The sequence below is a fragment of the Lepeophtheirus salmonis genome, chromosome 11 (assembly GCF_016086655.4).
Source record: "Lepeophtheirus salmonis chromosome 11, UVic_Lsal_1.4, whole genome shotgun sequence".
Taxonomy (NCBI): Eukaryota; Metazoa; Arthropoda; class Copepoda; order Siphonostomatoida; family Caligidae; genus Lepeophtheirus; species Lepeophtheirus salmonis.
Window position 1 is genome coordinate 6402432 of NC_052141.2, and position 25823 is coordinate 6428254.

At 33.4% G+C, this 25823-nt stretch overlaps 1 protein-coding gene across 1 annotated transcript in view; it reads right to left on the bottom strand.

Annotated features, from left to right (window-relative positions):
- Positions 1 to 885: 885 nt before the first annotated feature.
- The window catches only part of LOC121126317 (uncharacterized), a 79289-nt gene continuing 54351 nt past the window's right edge, over positions 886 to 25823 (bottom strand). The window contains exons 4-5 of the mRNA XM_071891752.1: positions 3429 to 3680; positions 886 to 1879 (exon numbers count right to left, since the gene is read on the bottom strand). Coding sequence (XP_071747853.1) covers positions 1862 to 1879; positions 3429 to 3680 — 270 coding nt within the window. The 3' untranslated portion in view covers positions 886 to 1861. The remainder of the gene's footprint in view (positions 1880 to 3428; positions 3681 to 25823) is intronic.

Below are 25823 nucleotides of genomic sequence, written 5' to 3' on the forward strand. Positions count from 1 at the left end.
TGTTGCAAGGGTCTCAGTATAGCCCTGCTGGAAGATAGAATTTCCCTCTAGGTAGTTCACTCAGGGCAAGACCACCTCCTTGAAAATATCCTGGTAATCAACGGCCCTGATTTTCAAGGCTTTCGGGAACTATTCCCATCATCATTGTGGATGGTAAATACTGAGTCTGGTTGACCTCTGGAATCCTCAACGAATGCGTAGGTAAAGTAGCGGTTGTTCCTGGAGTTTTCTTGGCCTGTCCACGGTCCAATTTTTCTTGACTTGTTGCTGTGCATGGCACCAATTAAATTGGCTTTACTTTGCCTTTTGCCCTCAATAGCGACAATGAATGAACCGACTTTAGTCAGTTGTAGCTCATTTGAACACTCATATTCACCGAATTATTGTTTTACATAATCTTGAAACCTAGTTCTTAAATGAGGACTCCCTGACACTTTCAAAGTGGAAGTTGCGATTTGCTGTTGTACAGTGCATATGGTACTAGCTTATAATTGGAACGCGGAGCAGAATGGAAATAGTGGCTGAATGATGAATACTGAAAGAAAACAAACATTGAATGGAACCCTGAACGGAACAACTAAATAACGGACTGCTTACGAGCCTGAATAAAACCATTAGATGATTATGACTACATGGATATGTGTGATTTCCTTGAAGCAATATACTTTAATGCCTTTGTTTTTCTTTCCAAAAATAACAAGACAAAGAAGACCGTAATGCAAAAAAAAAGCCCCACTAGGCCAGGAGGTTAATCTATTTTTGATTATGAAAAAAATGAGGAAAATATATAACGAGGTGTCATGACGGAGTATTCTCCATCTATTTGTTTTTCCTTCTCTCCAATCCATTCTCGACGAAACCTCTCAGTAAATTAAACTAAACACATTTACATAATCAATCATATTTATTTGAAAAGCTTCAACTCATTAAATAAGACTAAGGTATTTACACAACACTTAAATCAGACGCTCAAGCCAGACACTTGGAATAAAATTATCTCGAATACTCATTTATATATCGCGGATCCTTGATCCCACTGGTGTTATCGTTGTATGCTACGACTTGATTAATATCATCCTTCTTCATAAATAACGTGATCACCAACTGAATGAGCCAGTATGTCACTTCCACAAAAGTGACCAAACTCACTCCCGTAAAGAGCCCCAGAGTTCCACCGACAGCAGATATTTGATCAAAGATATTAATTTTCATTTCCAATCGAATTTCCGTAATGATGGGAGTATCAAAAAAGAAGTTAAGGATGGCAATGTCCTTCTCAAATCTGGCTTGAGCATATTCTTTATCATCCTTGAGACCAAGGGTAAGCTTGGTGAGGTTTCGTGTCAATATATCCCCTCCGCCATGGGTCTCTAAGAGATAGGAAGCAAGTCGTCCAGTCCCGGTTTTGGAGTCATACCAAAGTTCCTCATTCGTTTCAAATTTGTCCTTGAAGGAAAACTTATTCTGCGAGGAAAAAAAGTGAACCATTTCGCAGTCTGCCTTACAGCCACACTCCCCACGATCCACCAACTCATCGCTATAGGTGCGTATCTTCTCTGTGAAACATTTGAATCCATTCCCGGCACATATGGGAAGGGCCGTTTGGTTCATGAACCAAGGAGAGCAGGCACAGGCGGCGGAGATTTTGTTTAGTTTGCACTCCAGGATGCAGTTGTTTTGTGTATAAGAGCCAAAGAGGCCGAGCTCTCGGTCCTCGTTGTAGTAGCAAATCTTCTTCTCCTTGTTCCATGCTCTAAATATAGGAGAGCTGGTGATGATGTGAATGCCGTGAAGAAAGAAATTGTATTCTCCGTGGAAGGTTGTGTCCACAGTGAATGGAACTTTATGAGTGACAACTCCATTAGCCGTGATATAGATCCTGTAATGAGAAGAATAATATGTAAGGGAATCAGGTGTTGCGACCTAACATTTATGTGATCTATATAGTGACAGTAAAAATGGGTTGACATATTTGTAATGAAGATAAAAAAGAGAAATAGTGGGAGGGGAACTTGGGAGTGGGATATGTCGTACAAATGAATTTAGAGTTTTATTGATATCAGCTACTTGTTATGGTGCTATAAAGAGGAGAATCTTTTACATTTAAAATAGCATTAGTCCATGGAAAATAGCGTAGCTATAAATAAATTCATGCAAATGGTACATTAATATAACAATTTAAAACAAAGATAGGCGAGAATGCTCACTTCAGAAGGAGATGTCAACACACCCACGATTTATAAAATAATCAACAGAAAAGAAGAAAAAGCAAATAAATAAAAAAACTTTATCCATATTTCATTTTCAAAATTAGTTTTTTTCGTTTTGCGTCATATTTTAGTTGTCCACAATATTAGAAGGAATAAATTTTGTTCTAACGTCTGAGATCCAGGTCTTAAAAAATTCCATCACAACATGAATATATAAATGGTCAATTTGAATTTTTAGAAGTGTATTTTTTTTTAATTTAGATATATCAATGAATGTTATGATTGTTCGTGTACCCAACAATTTCGGTCTTTTAAAGACCTGAGGATTAATTTTTGAGTAAGACAACTAACCATTCTCCTAGTTGGACTTTGGAGATAATAACACAATTTTTTGGTATACAAAAATATATTTCAATCGTTTTGTATCTGGATTTGTCTTACAAAAAAATCGGTCTGGAATTGTCTATAGAAAATTCACCCTGGACTGATTCCTCGTTGAATTTTTAATGAAGTCAGTGGTATTTTAAAATTTAAAGCTTGGATCTACAATAATATCATATGAAGTTAAAATGTTGAACAATTCAAATTGTACAACACATAAATCAGAGAAATGGGTTCATAAATTGAGCCAGGGAATAATTTTTGAAAACGGTTAAATTTCGGTGTACAGTATTTAATTGCAATTATCACTTCAATATATATATGATTTACATCTCTGCTAAAGTACATAACAACAAGGAAAATATTATAATTATATTTAAATTCATATATATTTATGTTATTTAGTATTTTCAAAACAATTTAAATCGAAGATAGGCAAGAATGCTCACTTCAGAAAAGAAAGCGTATACGCGACAACCATTTTTCCTTTTCTAATTTTTAAGGGTTGCTTTTTATACATACATGTCAACTTTAATAACAGGCAAGGATGGGATCTTTGTAAACAAAAAGGTAAGTTTAACAATTAGATAAGAAAAAAAACAGCTATTTTTGTGTGTTTTTTTTTTTTTGTTCCTTATTTAATGGGTTGGTGTGGTGTTATTTCCTCACTTGAATGAAGAATTCAATTTATTTTTTACATAGTTTATACTGAAAATGGTGCATTTTGGTCTACGATCTAAAATCGCGGTCTGAACGGAAATATTGGTTCAAACCTATTTAAAAAAAATTATTTTCCCACTATAGTTTACATTTCTACTTTTATATACGCCAACTTACCGAAAACCCTTTGGGCTGTGCATTTGAAATGATGGAATAAGGTAGCTTGTTTACATCAATTGCCAGCTGTAGGCCCTTGATTTTACCACAGCCTTGTACTTTTCTTAGTTCATAGAACCCTGTACTTTTGAGTGTCTCCATACCGAGTTGATTATTGTTGAAGGAATAACAAAGACCATCCTCATTAATGGTATTTTGAAATGCATCACAGAATCGAATCCGGGCATCCGTTGCCTTCTCACTTAACTCACCCTAAGAGTAATAGAACCATTTTAAAATATAGGTAAAATAAAAGAAAAATATCCCATGGGTCATATTTAAGACTACACTGAAGATTATCCCATCCCTAGCTTGTATGCCTCAGTATAACATTGAAGAAAGAAACCCTCAGCCATGAAAAACAAAGGAACGACTTTAAAACAAAATAGGTAATCACATTCACAGAACCTCGATTGAAAAATTCTTAAAAGCACTTATAAATTTCTTAACATGGCACTATAAAGATATAATAAACCACATATAATCAGATTTAATAATTCAGGTGTACCGGTAGTTGCATAAATACACGGACTATTTGTGGCAAATAATTAAATGTCTAATAAAATTCGTACGACGTATTTTTTATGAAAATTATATACTAGAGAATTTATTCTGATATAAAATTTAATATAATTACTGAATATAACCGCCATCAGCTGCTATGACACCCTCCAAGCGCCCGCGGAAGGCCTTACACACATTGATGATGTGATGGTCTTCCATGGCTGCCCATTGCTCATTGACATTGGCCTTCAATGACTTCAAATTCGGTTGGGGGGTAGCACAGGCCTTCTTCTCAATTTGCCACCACACACTGTAGTCAAGGGGATTCAAATCAGGTGATTGAGGTGGCCAAATGTTTTTGTTCTAAAATGGCATATTGGCAGCAAGCCAATCCTGAGTAATTCCAGAGGTATGGGCAGGTGGATCATCCTGCTGGAAGATAAAGGGGCCCATCAGAGATCTTGAGGGCCTATGGAAGGACCTGGTCCTTCAAAATCTCCAAGTAGACGGACCTACCGTCTGCAGAGGAGAGTGGCAACCATATGACGTTTGGCCTCGTCATTCATCGTAAACGACTTTGTTTGATGCGAGTAAGAAAAACAAAAACAAAGGCACAAAGTTTACCAGTTACTTGTGATGGAATTTTTTATTTCTGGTCGAGATATTAGCGTGGAAAAATTAGTCTACGTATTTACGCAATTGCCGGTATATGTAAAAGTATTGTTTATTAAATATATATTTATAAGAATTATGGAGCATTTTTACAAATCTTGGGGTGTATAATATCCCAGTTTACTAACAGAGGGTTCAAATGTGTTGAGCATATAATTTATTTGTTGAGATTTGAAAAATGGGAATTCATTAAATGAATATTCATATACAATATAATAATATATTATAGGTTCAATATGCACAGTAATAAATGGGTTTGCAAAAAAACCAAAATATCTACTTATATTCTTATTTAAAACGAGAAACCATTCATGGCACACCTCAATTAGTGATACTTCATGCTTAGATTTTTTGCATCTCTTTCCCAGTACTCACACACAAATACACATTTACAGATCATGGGTCAAAACTAAGGCATGGTTCAAAAACACATTTTTAAGGCTAGTTCTTATCTCTATTTCATACATTCCCATTAAGTAATTATGCATAAGCCTTTTTTTTTTTTCTCAAAATACACACTCTTTTAAATCTTTAGAGCAATTTGATAAAATCATATTTATGATCCATCAACATAAAATCAATCTGGGCCAAAATTTAAGAAAAAGAGAATATCCCATTATATTTGAACTATTTTGAGTAATATTTCATACACATTTATGAGTCAATTATCGGATTTCTAATTATTATGATAAGAACAAAGCATAAGAAAATTAACTCTCTGGATATCAATTCTAAAAAACGGACGGACATCACTATACATATATCCACTTTAGTTTGACTTAAACTTGCCCAATGTTGATAGAAGTACAAGGTAAGACCATCATGTAATCGGACTTGCTTGGCACAACAGGCAAATTTTGACAAAACACGCAACCACTCATAGTCTTTGACGTCACTATGCAAGAATTTTTAATTTAATATATCATACCAACTGCTGGGCAAGAAAAACAGATTTTGACAAACCACACAATTACTCATACACTATGACGTCAATATTAAAAGCGTGGTGGAAGTCAAACATCAGTCGTATACGCGTTATGATATATCCTTGTATTTCTATTAAACTTGATATAGTCTAAAAAAATCACATACATTATAATAAAATGCGATCTTTAATATCTTAAAGGTTGTTTTATTTTATACAATAAAAATATAATTATTTGGTCCGTCAACACTTAAAGCAAGCTAGAATGATTTTTCTCGAAATTGAGTATACATTTGTATACTTGGACGGCCAAATATCGTCCATTTTGAGGAACAAATTCTTTTTAATATCCCTTTGAAAAGAAGGCCAATTACACTTACAGTAGCAAAAACTGACTGTTATAATAAAAGAGCTAGAAATAGGCGAAATATTTGGTTGAGTACAAGTTCCAAACTCTGTACAGTGGAGAAAAAAAGTAAATGACCCCTTCCAGACATTGTAAGTTTGCAAAAAAAAAAAATTATTGTATTATAGAGAGAAAAAATATCAGTACAAAAATGCGTTGAAGTCGTTTTTCCCCTTAGGGTTCGTCCATTTATTACATCCAGTTGACGAGGGAGGGAGGGAGGTTTGGAATATTTTGGAGTCCACTACATTAAGGAAACGGATAACTGTTTTATTGATCAACAAAACCTTTCAATATCAAGTATATAAGCAGGGGTGTTCGCAGAGGGGTGGGGGTTGGGGGGGGTTTAGCTAGTGTTTTGTCGGTCCTTATTTATTCATTCTAGTCCATTCTAGTCTTAGGACCGGTCTTATCGGTCCTTAGAACCGTCAGCCTTTGGGACCAGTCCTTAACTATCAGTCCTTGGAATTTTTTTTATAAAAATATTGATGGTTTATTGAGCCAAATAAGATATATAAAATATATACTAAGATTATTGCACAAATCTTGCAAAAAATGATATATTTTCCATTACAATGCGAACATAATATATTGTTACTTGATAATATAATTTATCATATTATATAACATAAGAATTAAAAGGAGGCAAAACGCCCCCACTTACGTCACAAGGGATCGATTTTACCTTTAGAACACCCCGAATGAACGAATTGTTGTTTTTTTAGTATAAAAATTTTATGAAAAAATTGAGCTTAAAATTTTTTTATAAAGATTTCCTTTCTACATAAATAAAGTCATTCTACAAAATCATGCAAATTCTGTTATTTTAAATTTTAAAAACCAAACCCTTCAACCCAAAGTATAATCCCGTGGTGACCCATGATCAGTGGTTTTCAAGATAACCCATATATTTTATTGGTTATTCATACAGGGGGCCTAAAAGTTAAGGACATCCAATCAGAGGTGAGTATCGAGTTTGGACAAACATAAACTGTTTTGAGGGTTCTACTAAGCATTTGTCATTCTTCAAGCACGGCAAAATTTGGGTATCACCTGATCACATCATTTTCTTCAAATCTTCCTCTGAACAGTTCAGGTGTTCATTAGCAAAGTTCAAACATATCTCTATGTATTTATAACATTCACGAAATGGGATTTTCTGTATTTTTATAATATTCTGTCACTCAATGGTAAAAAAAACCCCACGCTATTTAAATTACCAACTGTCATTAGAGCTAAGCTCCTTTTCTTCAAAAGATCCTTGAAATTATCAGAGTTACCAATTGATTTTCAGTTTGTTTGTTTAAAATATATACACGATTTTCATCAATACTAATAGAATTTTCTTTTTTTTTTAATGTTGGAACTGTTTACACTAAAAGTGTGGTGTAGGCCCTTATTTATTCGGTATAATGCGGTCTTAGGAGCGGTCCTTGGGACTGTTAATCCACTGGACTGTCAGTAAAGAACTGACTAAAAAAGAACGAATAAAGTTGAGTGTGGTTCATCTAGGTCTGCACTTTATAATTTTTTGGACAGATATGCAGAACTGAACTGGAAGAGACTGAGAATGAGTCTTCAGTCCTAAATAAGAACTGACACACTTAGCCCTTTACAGTACTGTACACCTTCTATCCCAATCCGAATCAAGTTCATATATTTTATGTACTAATAAGGACAATTTAATTACGTTTGTAATTAATTACAGAAATAAAGATCATTAAAAAAATTTTTTTTTTAAATATAAAGGACACAGAGTCCCATATGTTGTAAATGATCTCGGACACGATATGTTGTATACACGGCTCATTAGTCGGATTCAAGGTTTAGAAGGAATCTTTTATTTTTGATTGAATTTTTTATAGTTTATATTTGCTCTTCTCTTCCCAAAACTCACTATAAAGATGAAAACTCATTTGTGTTGTGTTATATATTCGGTCCAGTACAATCTTAGGAAATGTCCTGGAAGTTTTTGGGACCACTGCTTCGAATTTCTTCTAAAAAGTTGACGGTGTATTAAGATATACGAGATAAATACTGGGCAGGGCAGCAAAACGTCGACCGTTAACTAATGTTTATTTTCTCATTATTAGGAAAAGATTTGGTGTTTTTTTTTTTCATTCTGGTTCCACTGTCCTTTTTACGTAAACAAACTAAACTAATCAATTAGTCATTTCATCATCATGAGTGAGCAACAAGCAAAAAGGCAGTGCATCTCAGACCTCCTAGATACTCGAGTTGATGTGATGAAGATTACGGACATTGTTAATTGTTCTAGGAGCATGGCTTTTAAGTTGACCAAGATGAAAAAAAAAGTGGAGAATACCTCTTCAGGACGTCAGGAGGTGGAGAGGATAATTAAAAAGGGATATGAGGTTCTTGTCAGGTTTGTAGAAGAATGTAAAGGAGGATCCTACTAAGTCGATGAATCGCCTGGCCAACGTCAACGGATCCTAAGACCATCCGGAGTGACATAAGGCACAACTTGGGATTAGTTTCTTTCACAAGGACCCCACGCCACCGTCTGATTCAGGGCATTATATCGAGGAGGCTCGAGAGGTACAAGAATATCCTCCTATGGATCAAGGAAAATAAAAGAGGATTGACATCAGGACCGTTGGGAGGGAGGGAGGCGAGGGAAAGAGTTTAAAAGAGTTTTGCAACAAAAGGGATGGGTTTCTTTCATTGCTGGTATCAAGAGTGTGTTATTATTCATCATAAAGTTTGACCAAAATACAGGCAATTTTCCTAACTGGCAAGTTTCTCGAAGGCAATATTCCACGGGCAATTTTCCATGGGGCAGTTTTTTGCACACGTATTTGCCTGTACTTCCTTCCTCTTACGGCTGCTTGCAGCTGATCTAATAAAACCTTATGACAGCTAAGCTTCTCTCTTCCCAAACATTCGTGTAATTGTCATTTTCTGTTTCTTTTATTTTTACACACCGATATATTATCCCTCACTACTTATTGACATGTAGCATAGACGATTCTATAGGGGATACTTTGAAGTAACTGAAGTAGTTTTTAATCTATTTTGAAGTCTTACAGTTAGCCTATACAAATTCTGTGTGACTGTTGTGCAATTTGGGAAAGAATTAGGTTTTTTTGATTGTCCAAACATCTATTTTAGCTTGATCAAAATCTTGTTTTGGGGGACTCATTTCGCCCTGTTTGATGGGGTTAGAAGCTGTTCTTTGCGACATAATTCCAGCTATAAAGACTGTAGGTCTTTATTGATGACACAATAGACAGTTGAACAGGACGCTAAGTCAATGGTGTCGGCGATTGCCTATTGACCTGTACCATAGACAATTCTATAGGGGATTCTTTGAAGTGACTGAGATGTTTTTAACCAGTTTTTAGATCTTACCGTTATCCTATACAAATTACATCTAATTGGTGTGCAATTTGGGAAACAAGAAGGTTTTGTTAATCATGGAGGCTTCTATTTTCGCTTGATTTTCGTTCGGATGACCCTTTTATATATGTTAGACGGGTTTATAAACTGTCCCTTGCGACACGCATACCTGTGGTACCGTAAATCTTTTGATTTGATAACACGAAAGACAGTTAAATGGGACGGTACGTCAGTTGTGTTGACGATCACAATTATCGATTGGCCGGGATTCTTCTCATTCTTTTTTCCATAACGAAGCAGGATCAGACGATTTTGGCCGCTTAAGAGTACCTAAGCCTCCGGAAAATCAGCATCAGTTGTTACTCACCATCCTGTTCGAAATGTTGCCTGAATTTTTGGACGAATCAAGTTGTGCACCTGACCGATTTAATCAAAAACGCGTTGTCCATTTTTTTATTTGCACAACGTACACAAAAGCGCAAACACCTTTTTGTTCCTGATTATGTTGTCACGGTCATAAGGAAGTATAATAATTAACTTACGTTGTAGAGTGTCATTCATGCATTAGTGTGTTAATGTATAAAAACCGGTTTGTTGGGGGATCCGGGCCGTACGTAGGGTTGTGGAGGGAGAGGTTGACTCCCCCAAAAAAAAAAAAAAAAAAAAAAAATTAAAACAAAATTATCTTCTTTCCAGCAAATTAAATTTTTTCCAAATTTATTTTTGTGAATAGGTGTAGATTTTTTGGAATTGTTTGTCAAAAATTTTATTTTTGACCACAAGTTTAATTTTCTGTGAATAGCTATGGCTTTTGCAAAAAATTTCAAAAAATTTAAATTTTACAATTTTTTTTGCAAGAAATTTAGTTTTTTGTGAAACCCTGTAAATTAATTATTTTTTTCCAATAAAATTAATAATTTGAGATTAGCTATATAACTATGATTCTTATTTGATTTATATTTGACATATAATTTTTGAAATTTTTTGTGAAACGCTCTGAAATTTTGATTTTTTTTTCCAATAAAATTAATTATTTGAGAATAACTATGGATTTATGAATTTTTCTAAAATCTTAAATTTTTTCCAAAAATTCAATTTTTTTGCGAATGGATTTTTGAAATTTTTTTGAAATAAATTATATACAATTTTTTTGAAATATTATATTTGAAATTTTTTGAAAAATTATAGGTATTTGAAATTTTTTTCCTAAAAATTTAATTTTTTAATTAAAAAAAGCCAGTTAAAATTGCTAACATTTAAAAGAACTACCCTTTAACTAATTTTCACTTAACCAATCCACGTTCAGAACACTGATAATACCTAGAAAGAATGGATGTACAACTGACAACCTAATACACAGTATATTTCTGTGTTAGAATGCCCTGAGGTATAGTATGTAATGTTACGTGTAGGGGCGTTAGGCTCAATTAAACTTCATTACACAATAAAAATAAACGATTTCTTTCTCTTTTCTCACCTGGGCCGTATTTATATTTATGTGTTATTATTGGTGAAGGTATGATTAATTCAATATATTCTGGCCATGGCAGTGGAATGGTGATGATGCACTGGCCAATTATCCATAATAACCAATGCTCAACCTTGACTTTTACTTTCAAAATGGAGGGGTAGAATGAGACAATATTGGCTCTAAAAATTGACAGGTTTTTGCATCATATAATATAAACAAAATGATGAATTAACTATTCAATGCAAAAATGTCATTCAAATGCTAATGAATCATGCAAAAATAGGCGAGTTGAACATATATATCACTTTAATTTATGGCTATGACAGGTGCGTGAAAGAAAGAAACAAAGTGGGGCATCTATTAAATATTTCATTTCTGCAGTTTGTTAATGAGGGTCATCATTATGGAAGGCTCTTGGACAATGTAAAGGGTAGAAAGTTCAAAATTGTAGCCCTAGAAAAGACGATATATTTCCATTTCCTTTTGATGAAACCCAATTTTATTTTTTGTTGTAGTCAAACTTCTAGCAGGGGCGTCCACAGGATATATATTTTTTGAAAAAAAAAAAAAAAATTAAAATTTTTCGGAAAGAAATTTGAAAATGAATTTTTTCGAAAATAAATTTGAAAAATAAAAGTTTTGGGGGAAAAAAAATCAAAATCCCCAGCTGTTTACAAAAAATTAATTTTATAGAAAACAAATTGGAAAAATGTAATTCTCAATTTACTTTTTTGAAGAAAAACTATATTTTGGAAAAAAAATTATGAAAATTTAATTAAATTTTTGGAAAAAAATTATGAAAATTTAATTAAATTTTTGGAAAAAAAATTTTAAAATTTAATTAAATTTTTGGAAAAAAAAATTAAAATTAAATATAAAACTTTCTGGTAAAAACGATAATTCCTTAACTTGAGGGCGGCGGGTTACAGACCATCCATAGTCCCTTCCAGACGCACTTGACTAGTTGGGTAGTTGTTTACGACTCCCAAAGTGGATATGAGCCTTTGATATTAACCGATAGTGAGACAATAATCTTTAAAGGCTTATATCGAAGAGAGGTAGTACCATAAATTTTAAATGTTTGAGAGCTAAATTTAATGAAATGCAATTATTCATAATGATATCAGCACTTTATAGTAGGCCCGGACCTACCTTTTGCGGATCTGGCTTTACCATTTACGGTGGACTTTTAGGTCCTGACCAGACGAGTGATACTTGGCACAGACCTCATGATGTGCCCTTCCCCATAAAATTGGATGAGTTCATGTCCGGGATGTTTCACGTCAAAAATACGGCTTCGAAAAGTGGGGACATTTTGTGACCAGGACATCCTGAACTTTTTTGCCCTTTCGGGCTGGGTCACTGTATTGTTGGGCTACTCAACTATCCAGGGAATATAAACTAAAACTGAAAAATCAGTACTAGTACCAGGTCGACTGATTTTACGAAAGCTTCTGGCACCGGATGACCGAGGTTATCAAGAGAAGCAGATCTCATTATGAATAACTGAATGACATTAAATGTAGCTTTCAAATAATACAAAATGTATCGTTCTTAGGCCTTTAGTTCCTTCGTTATAAGCCTTTTAACATCTAGACCACCCTGTACTACCTACTCCACTTACTTAAATTAATTTTTATCACTACAGATTTAACAGGAAATCCGTAGTGTTGTTTTCTGACGAACGACAGTTATATGTTTTCACTCTGTATATTTATATATACACAAATATTGTGACTAAAACCATTAATGGAAGGTCAAGGATAATGTCCCCCAACATTCTGTTTAAAATTGAGATCACTGATGATCGTACTGATCGATCCTTTAGTCTAGCATGTTCGTGTCAAAATCAATTTTGAATGACGTGTGATGTTTTACCTATATTTGACAACGATATCATGATGTTTGAGTGTTATATGGAGGGGGGGTTTGGATGAACATGCTTGGAGGGGTGAGTATATTGACCTTTCGTATTCATTTAAATACTTTGTGTCTATCAGGTATTTATTCAATGACGTCAAGGATGACAAAATAAACTGATGGTTGTTTAATATAATTTATTTAGTTATTCAACAAGATGAAGCAATTTGAAAAAAGATGGCAATAAAAGATCAGCATATGTGGCCTTCAACATCAAAACAAGTAAGAATGTTTTTATCTTATAATTGAGTGTGTATAACAATTGAATTCTTTTACGAATTATCGTCTATTATTAAATTAGATATAAATAGATTATTTGACTACAGTTAAAGTAATCAAAGCTGAATGTTAGAGTAAAAGAATAAATAAATAAAAAAGGCCTAAATCGGCACAACTATGAGTCCCATGTATCAAATATAGGATTTAAACAATAGTTAACATTCTTGGGTATCGTAACCCATTCCACAAATGTAAAGAATACCCCTATAACTGACTGAAAAATGACTGAAATATTGAATTATACATATGGACTGAAAATTCCTGGGGTTCACCAGATGGCGCTATTTTTTATTTGCCTCATTTTCAATTTGTACTAACCTTCAATAGAGAACTGTCAAAATTTAATGATAATCTATGCTTTAAATTGTAAGTTATTGTTCAAAGTGTGACACAACTTTTATCATTTCAAAAGCAATTGATTTCTTTCTTAAGGAAGGTACTTCTCAGACCATTTGTTATATATACATTTATCAAGTTTTAAAAAATGCGAAAATTATAATTTTACTAATATTTGTTCAAAGTTATTTTTATGTTGACGCATTAAAAATATGATTTTTATTCCTGTTTGAATTATCGTCAACTCTTACTAACAAATTATTCTTATAAGCAAATTGAAGAGGCAGGAAATTGCACTTGAAAGATCAATAATTAATCATCACAATAAGATAATGAGAAATTGAACCATTTTATGGATGAAAGGCCCCATATTCGGACCAATATTTGTGCCTTTGGTTACATAACGATTTTAAACTATAAATTAAAATATTGGCTACATTAACTCATACCACAAATTCCAATGATAAGCCAATAATTGACTCAAATACGTCCATGAAATATTGGGCTTTATACATATATGATATATAGCTCATAATGATGATGTCGTGTGAAAATTATCTATAGGGGAAATAAAGGATTAATAAAATGTATTTATTAAAAAACCAGGTGTGATTAAACAGCTCCTCCACATAATTTCTAAATAAATAATTTTAACAAGGTTTTACTGACCAGGGATGTTAAAATATTGAAATTTGTCATAAATATATATTTTTTCTTGTTATTGGATATTAAAATGAAATTAGCATTAATTTAATGTTAAAATATGTGGGAAAATAAGTAACTGTATATTTTATTAATTCAATGTTGAAAACGTCATAAAACGGTTTAATTTTCAAGTTTTTTTCCGATTTTAATTACGGAAAAGTTTTCACGTAAAATTGCATTGTCCTGCTAGGTCATCTTTAGGTCACATATCTCGATTAAATTATAAAAAATTGCAAAAAATATTTAATGAATGAGTATATATATTAAGAATACATTTATAGCTGTTTTGCATTAAACAACTTTGATAGACCTTTTTATAGGCGATACAAAGTGTTTATTTCAGTTTTTATATAACATTGTCTTATGGAACATAAAAAAGGAAAAGAGATTTAATGATCCACATATAGCATGCATCTTATAACAGATTGGGGAAAACGTAATTTTGAATTTCCAGCGTTATATTTGACTAAATTTATCTGGCTTATAAATGATCAAATCGGATCATAAGATTCAGCGTTATAAAGATGTGAATGTATTCTACAAAAACTTTTTACAAAGTATTGCGTTTGGCCGTTTCAGTTGTGAATTATCATGCATATGGAAGTCTTATAGGAAGAAATTCGCCATACATTACGTTTTCACTACCTGAAAGGGAAAACGCGTCAAAAGCGACCAAAAAAATTTACAATGTTTACGGGGCCGGTACTCATTCGTTTCGTGTTGCACAGTTGTTTTTCTGTAGATACTTTTAAGCTCAATTATACCCTCTACTCTGAACAAGTCGACCGTTGGAAGCTGGTGAACTAACAGAAACATCCAGCATTAGTGAATAAGAGAGACAACAAGTTATCATGGAGACAATCCAAGGCTGCACACATTTTTGATGACGCGCCAATAGCTCTGGGAGCTCGGATGGGAAGTTATATTCCATCTACCCTACCGTTCAGACCTGGTTTGAAGGACTAACACATGTTCTTGTCTATGGACAACGCGCTTGGGGCACAAATTTGGCCTCAATAGAGACTTGGTTGTCCTAGTTTTTTTGCCAATAGGGACAAAGGCGTCTACGAGAAAGGCTTAATGAAGTTTCATTTATGTTAGCAAAAAGTTATTGAACTGAATTGGATATACTAGGCTTCTTATTAAACTTTGAAATAAAGCAAAAAATTATCTTTTTTATAACCTAAATTTATATTTTCAGAAAGGAATAATCAAAATTTTCTAGTTGGTTTCACTTTTATTGATCCATAGGATTGTTCTAGTCATTAATCATTAAATGTCATCTGTCATTAATAATGGAAAACAATATCAGCCAAATGCTTACGGTACTCTATACTTTTTATGACATTTTCCATCACCAAATCGCAAAATGGTTGTTGATTGCCCTCAATAGCCTTACAATTTCCATCTTTGAGTTATTGAATCGACGCTGGGACGTTGGCGTAGACCTTATCTTTCATGTGGCCCAAAGGACAAAGTTGGAATGTGTTAAATTACAAAATCTTGTGGCCAATTGTGATCACCTTTTCGAGAGATAATAACGTCCAGAAACTTTCCCCAAAAAATGGTTTCGTTGCTTGTGTGGCACGTAGTGGTATCTTGTTGACAGTAAACGTTGTCCAGATCCATACCATCCAATTCCGACCATAAAAATCATTAATCATCTCTCGATAGCGCAACTGTGATTTAACACCCTGGGACTTCTTCCTATGTCAAAGGTCGAAATGTTTCTCTCAAATATGTATTGGAACAGGCGTGGAGCCCTTTCTGAAATCCACAGCAGTTGTGAAAACATAAAAATTGCTCAAACTATGGGACTCGTTGAGACGTTCGTTTGATAGATTTGGAGTGAACTTGAGGCCTCTCAAGGTGATTTTGAGGCAACGCCCTATGGATAGAGCGAAAAAGTTTCAAATAGCTCAAAGACAATTTTAATGACTTCATCTCGTCAGACGATTCGCCTCCAAACTAGCCGGATCTGAATCAATTGGACGTTTGCTCTATGGGGGCGATCGAACAACAGACAAACCGAACCCCCTTGCAACACCAAAGGCGAATTATCAGTCGGATCAATAAATAATCCAGGATTTACCAAGGGACCAAAATGGCGAAGGCTCGGTTGAACTTTCGACATTCTATAGGGACTGTGATTAAGGATGGAGTTGATTTTATTTAATTAAATAATTTAGAATGAATCAGTCTTTCAGAATGTGGTTTTATTTTTTTGAATTTGATAACTAGTTGTAGATAAATTGTTGTTTAATAAATCCTCTTGCACATCCTGTATTTTCTTCTAAAATCTTTATATTAATTGACTCCAAAAACCTTCATCCGTCATGAAAAGAAAACATGTGATGAAATGCTGATCCCTTGTCCTTATAAACGTATTTTATTGGACATAAAAACATGTTCATTGTACGTAGTTCTAATGATCCTTGTTAAATTCACGGACAGTTGGTTGCATAGAGCTTGACTATTGGTATATATATTCTATACATATCTGTACACATCTTCATGAGAATAATCCTAATCTTTGAATTATTATTTGGGTGTTATAAATCACTGTCTCCTTTATAGAGAGGAACAGAGAAACAGGATTCAACGACTTTGAAGGATGATGAAAAAGATAGAGAAGGACTCATTCCTTCCTACCTTTACTCCAAATTTGGACTTTACATATGTGGCTCATCAACTTAAAAGCAAGCTATAAATATTGTTTCTCAAAATTGAGTAGGGATTACTATATTGAGGTGTGTTCAAAAAGTAAGGAGATTTTTAAAATTTCAGGGGCAACGTACTTTGTATGCTCAACTTTTCTTTTATGGGATTACTCTCGCCACAAATATATATTTACGTTTTCAGATATATAATAGGTTTCAGTCAATCAAGAGTATTATCTTGAAGTTGAAGCAATACGCAGAAAACGTTTCGAATTATGCAAAAACAATTCATGGCTTTGGCATCACGATAATCCCTCTCCTCACTCAGTTTTACTTGTGAGAGATTTTCCCCCCAAAAACATCACCAAAATCATGTTTCATCCACCATATTCACTGTATTTCGCCCATTGTGACTTTTTCGTCTCCTCAAAACTGAAGAGACTTATAAAAGAATGTAGATTTTCAACGTTTGATGAGAGAAAGACTACATCACTGGAAGAAGGAGTACATATACCGAAAAGTGCTTATGAAAAGTGCTTCGAGGATTAGAAAAAAAACATTGTATCACTTTATTGTATCAGAGAGAGATTAGTCGCCTTACTTTTTTAATCTACTTTATGTTCTTATTAGCCTTTTACTTTTGGTATGAATTCCACTCAAAGTAGCCAATATTGATTATTCCAATACATTGATTGGTTTTATTTAAGAAGGGACCAATCAAAGTCTTTTAAATAAAATAAAATACTTAATTATTGTGCCAGGTAAATTTTTCTCAGGACATTTGGACTGAAAGCCTTTTTGTCTCAAAGATATTTTGCCTCTATATATTTAAATGAAGCAAGTTTAAACGTCTTTATATTTGAAATGGATGTTCCCAATGAATTTTCAAATCAAGACATGTAATATTCATTACTATAAAATGCATTAACTGATTGTTTTCTGTTGTAATAATGATATAATTGTACTCTTGCCTCACATTATGTTTGTTCGTCAATCCATGTGTCTGTTCTATTACAAATAATCAATCATATCTAATGATAGTTATTAATAGAAGTGATTTGCTATTCTTCTATTCGAATAGTTGCCGTATTTATTTATTTTTCATTTTTTTATTATACTAGTTCCATTACTTATTTTGTCTTTAGTTCAAATTCATTATATAGTGAGATTTGGTTGGTATATGTATTGAAATTCTGGGGAGGGATTCCATCATTTTGCCAACAGACAACAACCATTTAATGTGTTTTAAAGTACTACACTTTAAATATTTTGATTTTAAAAATTCAAAGGGAACTTAATTCTAACTAAAAATAAGAAAACGACATACAATTCTCATTTATTTCTATATTTAGGCAATATATCCTAAGGCAAAATAGTTAAAGGAAAATTAGCTAGCCTGAAATCTTGAGGAACTTAAATCAACCCATAATTGCAATACAAAATTTCTATGATCTTTAGGGTGCATATCCTGAATAATCTATAAAAATACACAATAATACTTTACTTTGTCATATTTTTAGTTATTTTGGATAAAATAATCTTGATAGACATTTTTCTTACCAATAAAAATATTCAATTTTTTTTATTAAAATTGTCATACAAATCAAAAATGTGAAAAAAAATTAAATTTTTTTTTTTTACATTTTGACAATTTTTTTTCTAAAATCATTTTCTCTTTTTTCTCCATAGGTAGATTTAGCAAAATACTTAACATATATTTTTTATAGGTTAGAATAATGTCTTTCATAATTAATACATTATGTCAAAAAAGTACGGGGAATCGTTTAATAAAACACAAATTTCACATTTAATCATAAAGATTTATTTTATCCCCTTATAAGTAATTTTAATTGGATGCAATACATATATACCAACGTTTTTTTCCAGTCCTCCAAACATTTTTTATTGCCACTTTTTGGCATGACCTTTATCTCCTTCCACGAATTTTGTTTATGGATTTTTATACTCAAAACAGGATCAACGGAGTGGTAATTTAAGTTTAGGAACAAACGGAGTTAAATCAGGCGAATATGGTGGTTGATCGATGCTATTTATTGCATGCTTGGCCATGAATTTGCTCTTAATGGTGGCTCTGTGTGATGGGGTGTTATCGTTGAGTAAAAAACACGATTTGTTTTTCCTAATTCTGGGCATTTTTGACCAATTTTCAAACGCCAACACCCTAGTACGCCCAAATAGTACTACTATTTTTGACTGTTTGTCCCTTTGGAACGAATTCATGATGCACTAGACAGCAGATATAATAAAAAAACACAATGAGCATCACCGTGGCATGTCTTCAACGATCACACGGTCCTCTTTGTGCCACTTATATGCACGGGTTTATGATAAAACTGATTTTCCAAAAGTTTTTTTGAACATTTCCAACACAAAATTTAAGCCAAACTATTTGTTCAATAATTTGGTTGATTGTAAAAATCGTAGAGTACAAGTGAGGTGACTAACTTATCCTGCTGTTGCAAGCAACTGGTCTACAGATCGCACAAGATGTCAGGAAGTAGAGGGGATAATTTAAAGAGGGATACAAAGGTCTGGTTTATTTTGGAGTAGAATATAAAGGAGGATTCCAAAAAGTCGATGAATTGCTCCGCCAACGTCCTCTTTGTGCCTCATAGGACCATACCATCAGAAGGGCTATAAAGCACAACTTGTTATTAGTTCCTTTCACAAAGATCCCACGCCACCTTCTGACAGAAGGCAGGAAAGCCAGGAGGCGCGAGAGGTGCAATAAAATCTGTCATATGGATCAAGGCAAATGGGTCAATCATGAAAATTTTCTCGACCTGAAGATTTTCACAGTTGATCAACTCCACGACCACCAATACTACTACTGCTCTGTGGAAACAAAAGAAGAGGTCCAAGGGGTTTACTACACCAAATATGGGTGTAAATTGTGGCCTCTGATCGAAAGAATATGACTTCGTTCTTTTTCAAGGTTTGATAGAAAATCCCCCAGGACGCCTACTGTAAGGTCCTTTGGAACACCTTCTTGCCATGACTGAAAATCACCTAATCGGAGGTTAACTACCTGTGAACTCAGGACGATATCCCTCTCACAGATCTGCCAAGAGCCAATAGCTATTCGCAGATAGCATAGGTCGATTCTGGTACAATGAGATATAGCCCCTTCCTCAGCAGATTTGAGCCCACTGGACTTTCTATATGGGACACTTTGGAGAGGGAAACCAACAGGAGCTCACAACCAAATGTGGACCCACTGAAGTACTCCATAGTGGTTGGATTGGACAACTTGTCAGAGGAGTTTGTCATCAACTCCTGCTTGGCCTTCAGGTGACGTGTAAGGGATGTGATTGATTAGGCAGGGGTACATATTGAGTAAAATGTTTTGCAAAAACTTTTTCTACATGTTTTGTTGATTTGCCTATTATTTACAATACAAAATTATTGATATATTTATAAATCCATCTCTCGAGTTCACGTTTTGCTGCCCCATCCGGTATAAAATAATGTTAGTTAAAAAAAAAATTGGATTTTCTCCTTTGCTAAATTTTGTTAAAGATTGTTTTTATGTTGAAATACCATTATATGACAATCCCTCAACCCCCCAAAAATTGGCACCCTGTACTATCCTGACCATGTTCAAAAGAGGTACCCATGAAAAGTTTCCTCCATTTATGAATCTATACAATATTTTGATATATACATTGAGATACTATATACGAAAAACCCAGGATTTGAGGCGATGTTTCGGGTTTGAGTATCAACATAACCCATCCTATGGCGCAGATTTCCCAAAATAAGTCATTCAAAGACACATATCCTGGAACTTTTACAGCACACTTTTTGAAAAGAATAGGAAGATGTGATGAAATAATCTCAAAGGAGCCACTTTTCCATTAAGTTTCAAGTCTAATAATATTACATCCGATAAAAATAGGTTAGAAATATGAGGCATTTCCGTAAAATTATATCATGAAAAAACAGTGTCAAAACATCAATTAGAGGCCCAAATGTAAAAAAATAAAATAGCAATCATATAATTATATAAAATTACGTAATGATCCTCGCAAATATAATAAAAGAGAAGCAAATTAAATGAATTAGTCACAAAAAAATAACAATAATTATACGGGCACATTATCTTTAATCATAAAATTATGGCATGATTTCTATTCAAAACGATAGAATTGAAAATATACAACTGTGTTCGACCTTGATGAAGGTCATAATTGTATTATAATTATTTTTATTATTTTGAGTAGGTTATTTTATAGAGTTTCACATGAGGATGATGAAAATGCTACTTTTAATTATAATCAAAATTTGCTAAAGAATTTGTATAGCAAATATATTTTAATGGTTTGACTATGTTATAAAATAGATACTCAACCATGTTGTTATGAACAAAGGTCCAGTTAGACATGTTTGGAAATCTCCCACCAGGGTATTAATGATATTTAACAACCGGGGGATACATTGAAATCTGAACCATTACTAATTCAATAATTAACGAAGGTTGAGTGATGGAAATTAAATCATATCCCGATAAATTAAAACATAAATAATTAGTCAGAAAACCAACATGAGCTCATTAGTTTACGTACAAGTCGAAGCAGTAATATTGAAACTTCAACAAGTGATAATTAAAAAAAAATTTCAACAAAACAAATACTATAAATAGTATTTGTCTGAGCCCTTTTAATTATAAATATAACCGTTTTAGTGACAATGATAGCTTCCAGACTCTGGAGGAAGGCCGGGCACTCGCTGCAGATATAGTCCTCTATCAATACGTCCCAGGTCTTGCTGACAGTGGTTTTGAGGGGCTTGGTGTTTTGATGACGAACACTGCAGCCCTTCACATCGACATGCACCCAAAAGGTGTAGTTGAAGGGGTAGGGATAAGGGCTATAGGGGGCCAAAAGAGTGCAAAAGAATTCACAAGACTCATTCAAAATAGTCTCGCAACAGAGGAGATGGGTTTCTTTTATTGCCGGTATCAAAATAGGCCTCTCCATCCTGACAAGTCTCTTTCCACCCCCTTTTTTTTTAGCATTCTGCTCTGAAACTCATGGACTTGAGGGGATTAGCATGGGCTATTTTTTTTAACTTCTGCGTATCCAGTTTGGCCATTTTGACAGAGCTATTCTTCCTCTCCAACGCTTTGGACTTCCTGACCTTGAAGACCGTGATCCTGGAGACACCCAATTGCTTGGAGTGATTCAATGAAAATTTGTCATTCGCGTTCAAGTATCATTTCTTCGACTTGTACGTTAGCTTGGGAGCTCAGTTTTTTTTTTTTTTTTTTTTTTTGTAGCTAATTGTTAATGCTTTAATAGATAGAAATATGAATGAATTTCAATAGCTCAACCTCAATTAATTATTGAATTAGTAAGTGTTCCGATTTCAATGGACCTCCCGGTATAACGATATAATAACATATTAGTAATACATTTTTTGTTGGAAGGTGCAATTTTTTTCCTTGGGTTACTACATCCAGGTAATGTAAATTAAAAGTACAAAACCAGACCTGGACAATGGCAAAGCCGGATCTTCACGCGGTCATCCGAGCCTGCCAAATGTATAAACGTGCTTTATGGACGAGACTATGAATAATTGATTTCATTCAATGTAACTTTCAAATAAAAAAAGTTATGGTTTTAACCCTATCCAGTTTGTTCATTATAACCCTTACAAGAATTTCTCAATTTATCTGGAGCAACCAGTAGAGGGGATACCTTGCAGATAAAATTTTTAAGCCCATGCTTATATTTGACTAAAATATGTCTATGAAATATTGACTGAATATATTTATAAAATAATAGTCTGCAACTTTCTATTGATGACAATTTTCCCGCGGGTAATTCTACACTGACAATAATCATGACGGTCATCTTCCTAGAACCTTAATTTAATAATTTTTGTAACACTTTTACCACTAAATTTATTATCTTGTAGTCCAAGGATATATTGTAATTTTGAATATTTTTCTTAATTAATGAATATTACAAGTATTTCTAAAAAAAAAAAAACCCAAAAAATACTTAATCTAAAATTTGCATTAGAGTAAAAGATATAAATCAGACTTGTATATCCATAATTACAGCACACATATTGTAACCTTCTTTATTTTTCCTTATAAGGTCACTCCAAAAAAAAAAAATTGCAGACAATACACCTATTTATAACTTATACGTATTCATATTGAATCAATAAGTTATCCGTTTTCCTATACAAAAAAGGCTTTATGATAAAGGCAAAAAAATAAAATATTCATAAACATTCATCCCAAAAATTCCCACACAAGAATATATAACATAACAAAATTATGAATCTTATTAACAAGCTATTAGGCTCTTCAACATTGCCTTTTAATAATCATTCTATGAAAAGGCATTTTTAGATAGGTGATTACTGTATCTCAGATTTATTTTTTTCGGCAAAGATAGGTACAGGGTGTGATGGCTATTGACACCAATAAAAAAGGAAGATGTATCTACCCTTGAAAACGGGCTCTACTGGCACAACTTTAGTTCCAGCTGGTTATACATACTATGAGCTTTCGCAGGGCAATTTCGTTGGAGGTGTAACTATGAATGAAAGTGTACAGAAGGCTAAGAGATGGGTCATATCCACTGATTTCTGAGTTGGAGAGACCAATTCGGAGATCTTGGAACTCGACAATATTTTCTACAAGACAGTCAAGAACTACAAATGAGGTTGGACAAAGTGCCTCGGAGTTTGATGTGAAGAGAGCGAACAGGAAACGCCGTATTGACATATATGGCGATAGTATCGTCCATGAAATCCAGGAATTCATAAACGATATTGTATATAACAGGGGATGACGTCATGCCTTCTTCCTCTCCAACATCTTCGAATCCGATCTGATCTTAAAGGGAACCCTGATGTTCACATTGACGTCATTAAGAACGTGGTGGAGCCCTAAACGGATCAGCTAAAGGAAGGAGGCCTAGCTTTGCTATACAAGAATCTTCCCTACTACTGGGATAAGGGATTGCCGGCGGCCCTTCAGCCCCTCCCCATTTTGATCCTCTAAACTATTTTATAGAGCACAACTGAGAATACCTTATCACCTCTATCATGGACATGTTGACCAAGAACCTGCGATCATGTACAGTCCGCTTGGAGGAGCTCACAGCGATTTTATTCAATAAATCGAAACAATACATATTAGTAAATAACTTTCGAACATTTAAAGTGTCTATCATTATTTTGACAGGATATATGTAGAGTTTTGTAAAATGTTAGAAACTGTCATCAATAGCGATCGCACCCTATACCTTCTTCAAAAGGATTTGATGAATTGTCGGTGAATTTCTTTGAAAGGATTATAAAAGATATAAGGTATTAAAGGTCAAAACATGGATAAAGAAATATATGTAAGATAAAAGGTGTGTATACGGTTGAGCTATAGAGTTCATCAGACAAAAGAGGGCTGTAAATTCTATGCATTTTTAGGCGTGCGATTTTTGTTGTGATTGGTAACCTATATAGTTTTTGTTTTTTTTGTAAATCTGTTATCATTATTAGTTTATTCTCGGAGAGAGAATATATGAGTGTAACTATGGGTAATTGTTCTCACAAATAACAGAGAGGAACTCTGGAAAGGTTCAAGAAGATGTGTATGAATCACGTACTAGAAGGTGGAAACGGCTATTTATAGTTGGATTCTTTAAACAGAGGTTTCTTTTATTTTCCATTGGTGTTGTCATTATTATTTTAACAAATTGAAGACGAGTGTGGGAAGAAAATAATGATTTATAGACAGAAAGTAGAACAATTTTGAGTAAACTTTAGCCACACACACACACCTATTTTAAACTTCCAGTATCTAGTCTGCTTCAGACACTCCACAAAGGGAGGAAGATCAATAAACGCCAAGGCTACCTTGTGTGGTAAAGAAAAAGATGACTGATTCTCCAGAAAATAGTGAATAATAACCTTGCATATAATTGGTCAACTGCTACCGATTCATTGTAGGCACTTTTAACGGTTGTTTTTTGGAGAACAGTTTGCAAGATGCAATGAAAATTGCTATATAATATTTTATTGTACTTCTTGTGACAGTCAACACTTTTAATTGATTCTTATTATATGGAGCAATGGGCTTTGTGAGTGAGTCCTTTAACGTCTAGATGGTCAATTTGTCCATCACATCTAAAAAAAATTGTATCTCTTTTGACTACGTGCTTCTTGAAAGACCACGAAAATAATGAATTAACACTGATTTACTCAAAAATAAAATGATCCCACACTCAATATTCATGTCAAATCCATAGATTTTTTATTCCAATAATTAACTCCACTCTCATTAAGCTCATAGTGGGCATTGTTAAAAATACATTTTAGAAGGTCACATTAATTAATTATAGGCTCATATACAGGTAGAGATGTCCTACAGCTTTAGAAACAAAGATCAATAAACAATCATTATCCTTTGATATATATATATATGTTGTTGTTTTTTTTGCTTATTTGCCTGTCATATTATCTATTATGTTTATGCTAACTACACACTCACAAAAGCAGGATAAATGGATTTATAATTTCATTAAAACTACAGACAGAACGCCCATCTATATATGTACCTATATCCTAATTGTGTGTTGACTTTCTTTCTATTGGGGAGCAAACAAAGCGTATACTTTATTTTTATTTCTTTGAATAAATTAAAATTTGTTGATTAAGAAAATCATATTTTCAAAATGGCGGCTACTTGTACTAGTTGTAATGGTGACTGACGTCACACTTTGACAAACAAATAACTTATATTTTTTTTAAATTAAATATATCAATAGGGTTTGTATTACTCTTTTTAATTTGTGTAGTTAATATTCATCACTAACTCTTATTTGCTAATAAATAATTAGTGTTTGAACGTTCTACGTAAAATATGGCAAATTTCTGCCTTTGAGACCTATATACTCGACGAACGATTATTTGCCAATCGTAAAACTGTACGAAAAGTGTTTGTAGTATACAACTCAGTCCTTTACAACGCCTTATTGTATGATTTTATGTGACCAATGATGAACGAGATATACTTATTTTAAAAAAAGGGGCGGGAAATACGAAATTACTTTTTCCCCAAACTAATATACAATAAGAGAAA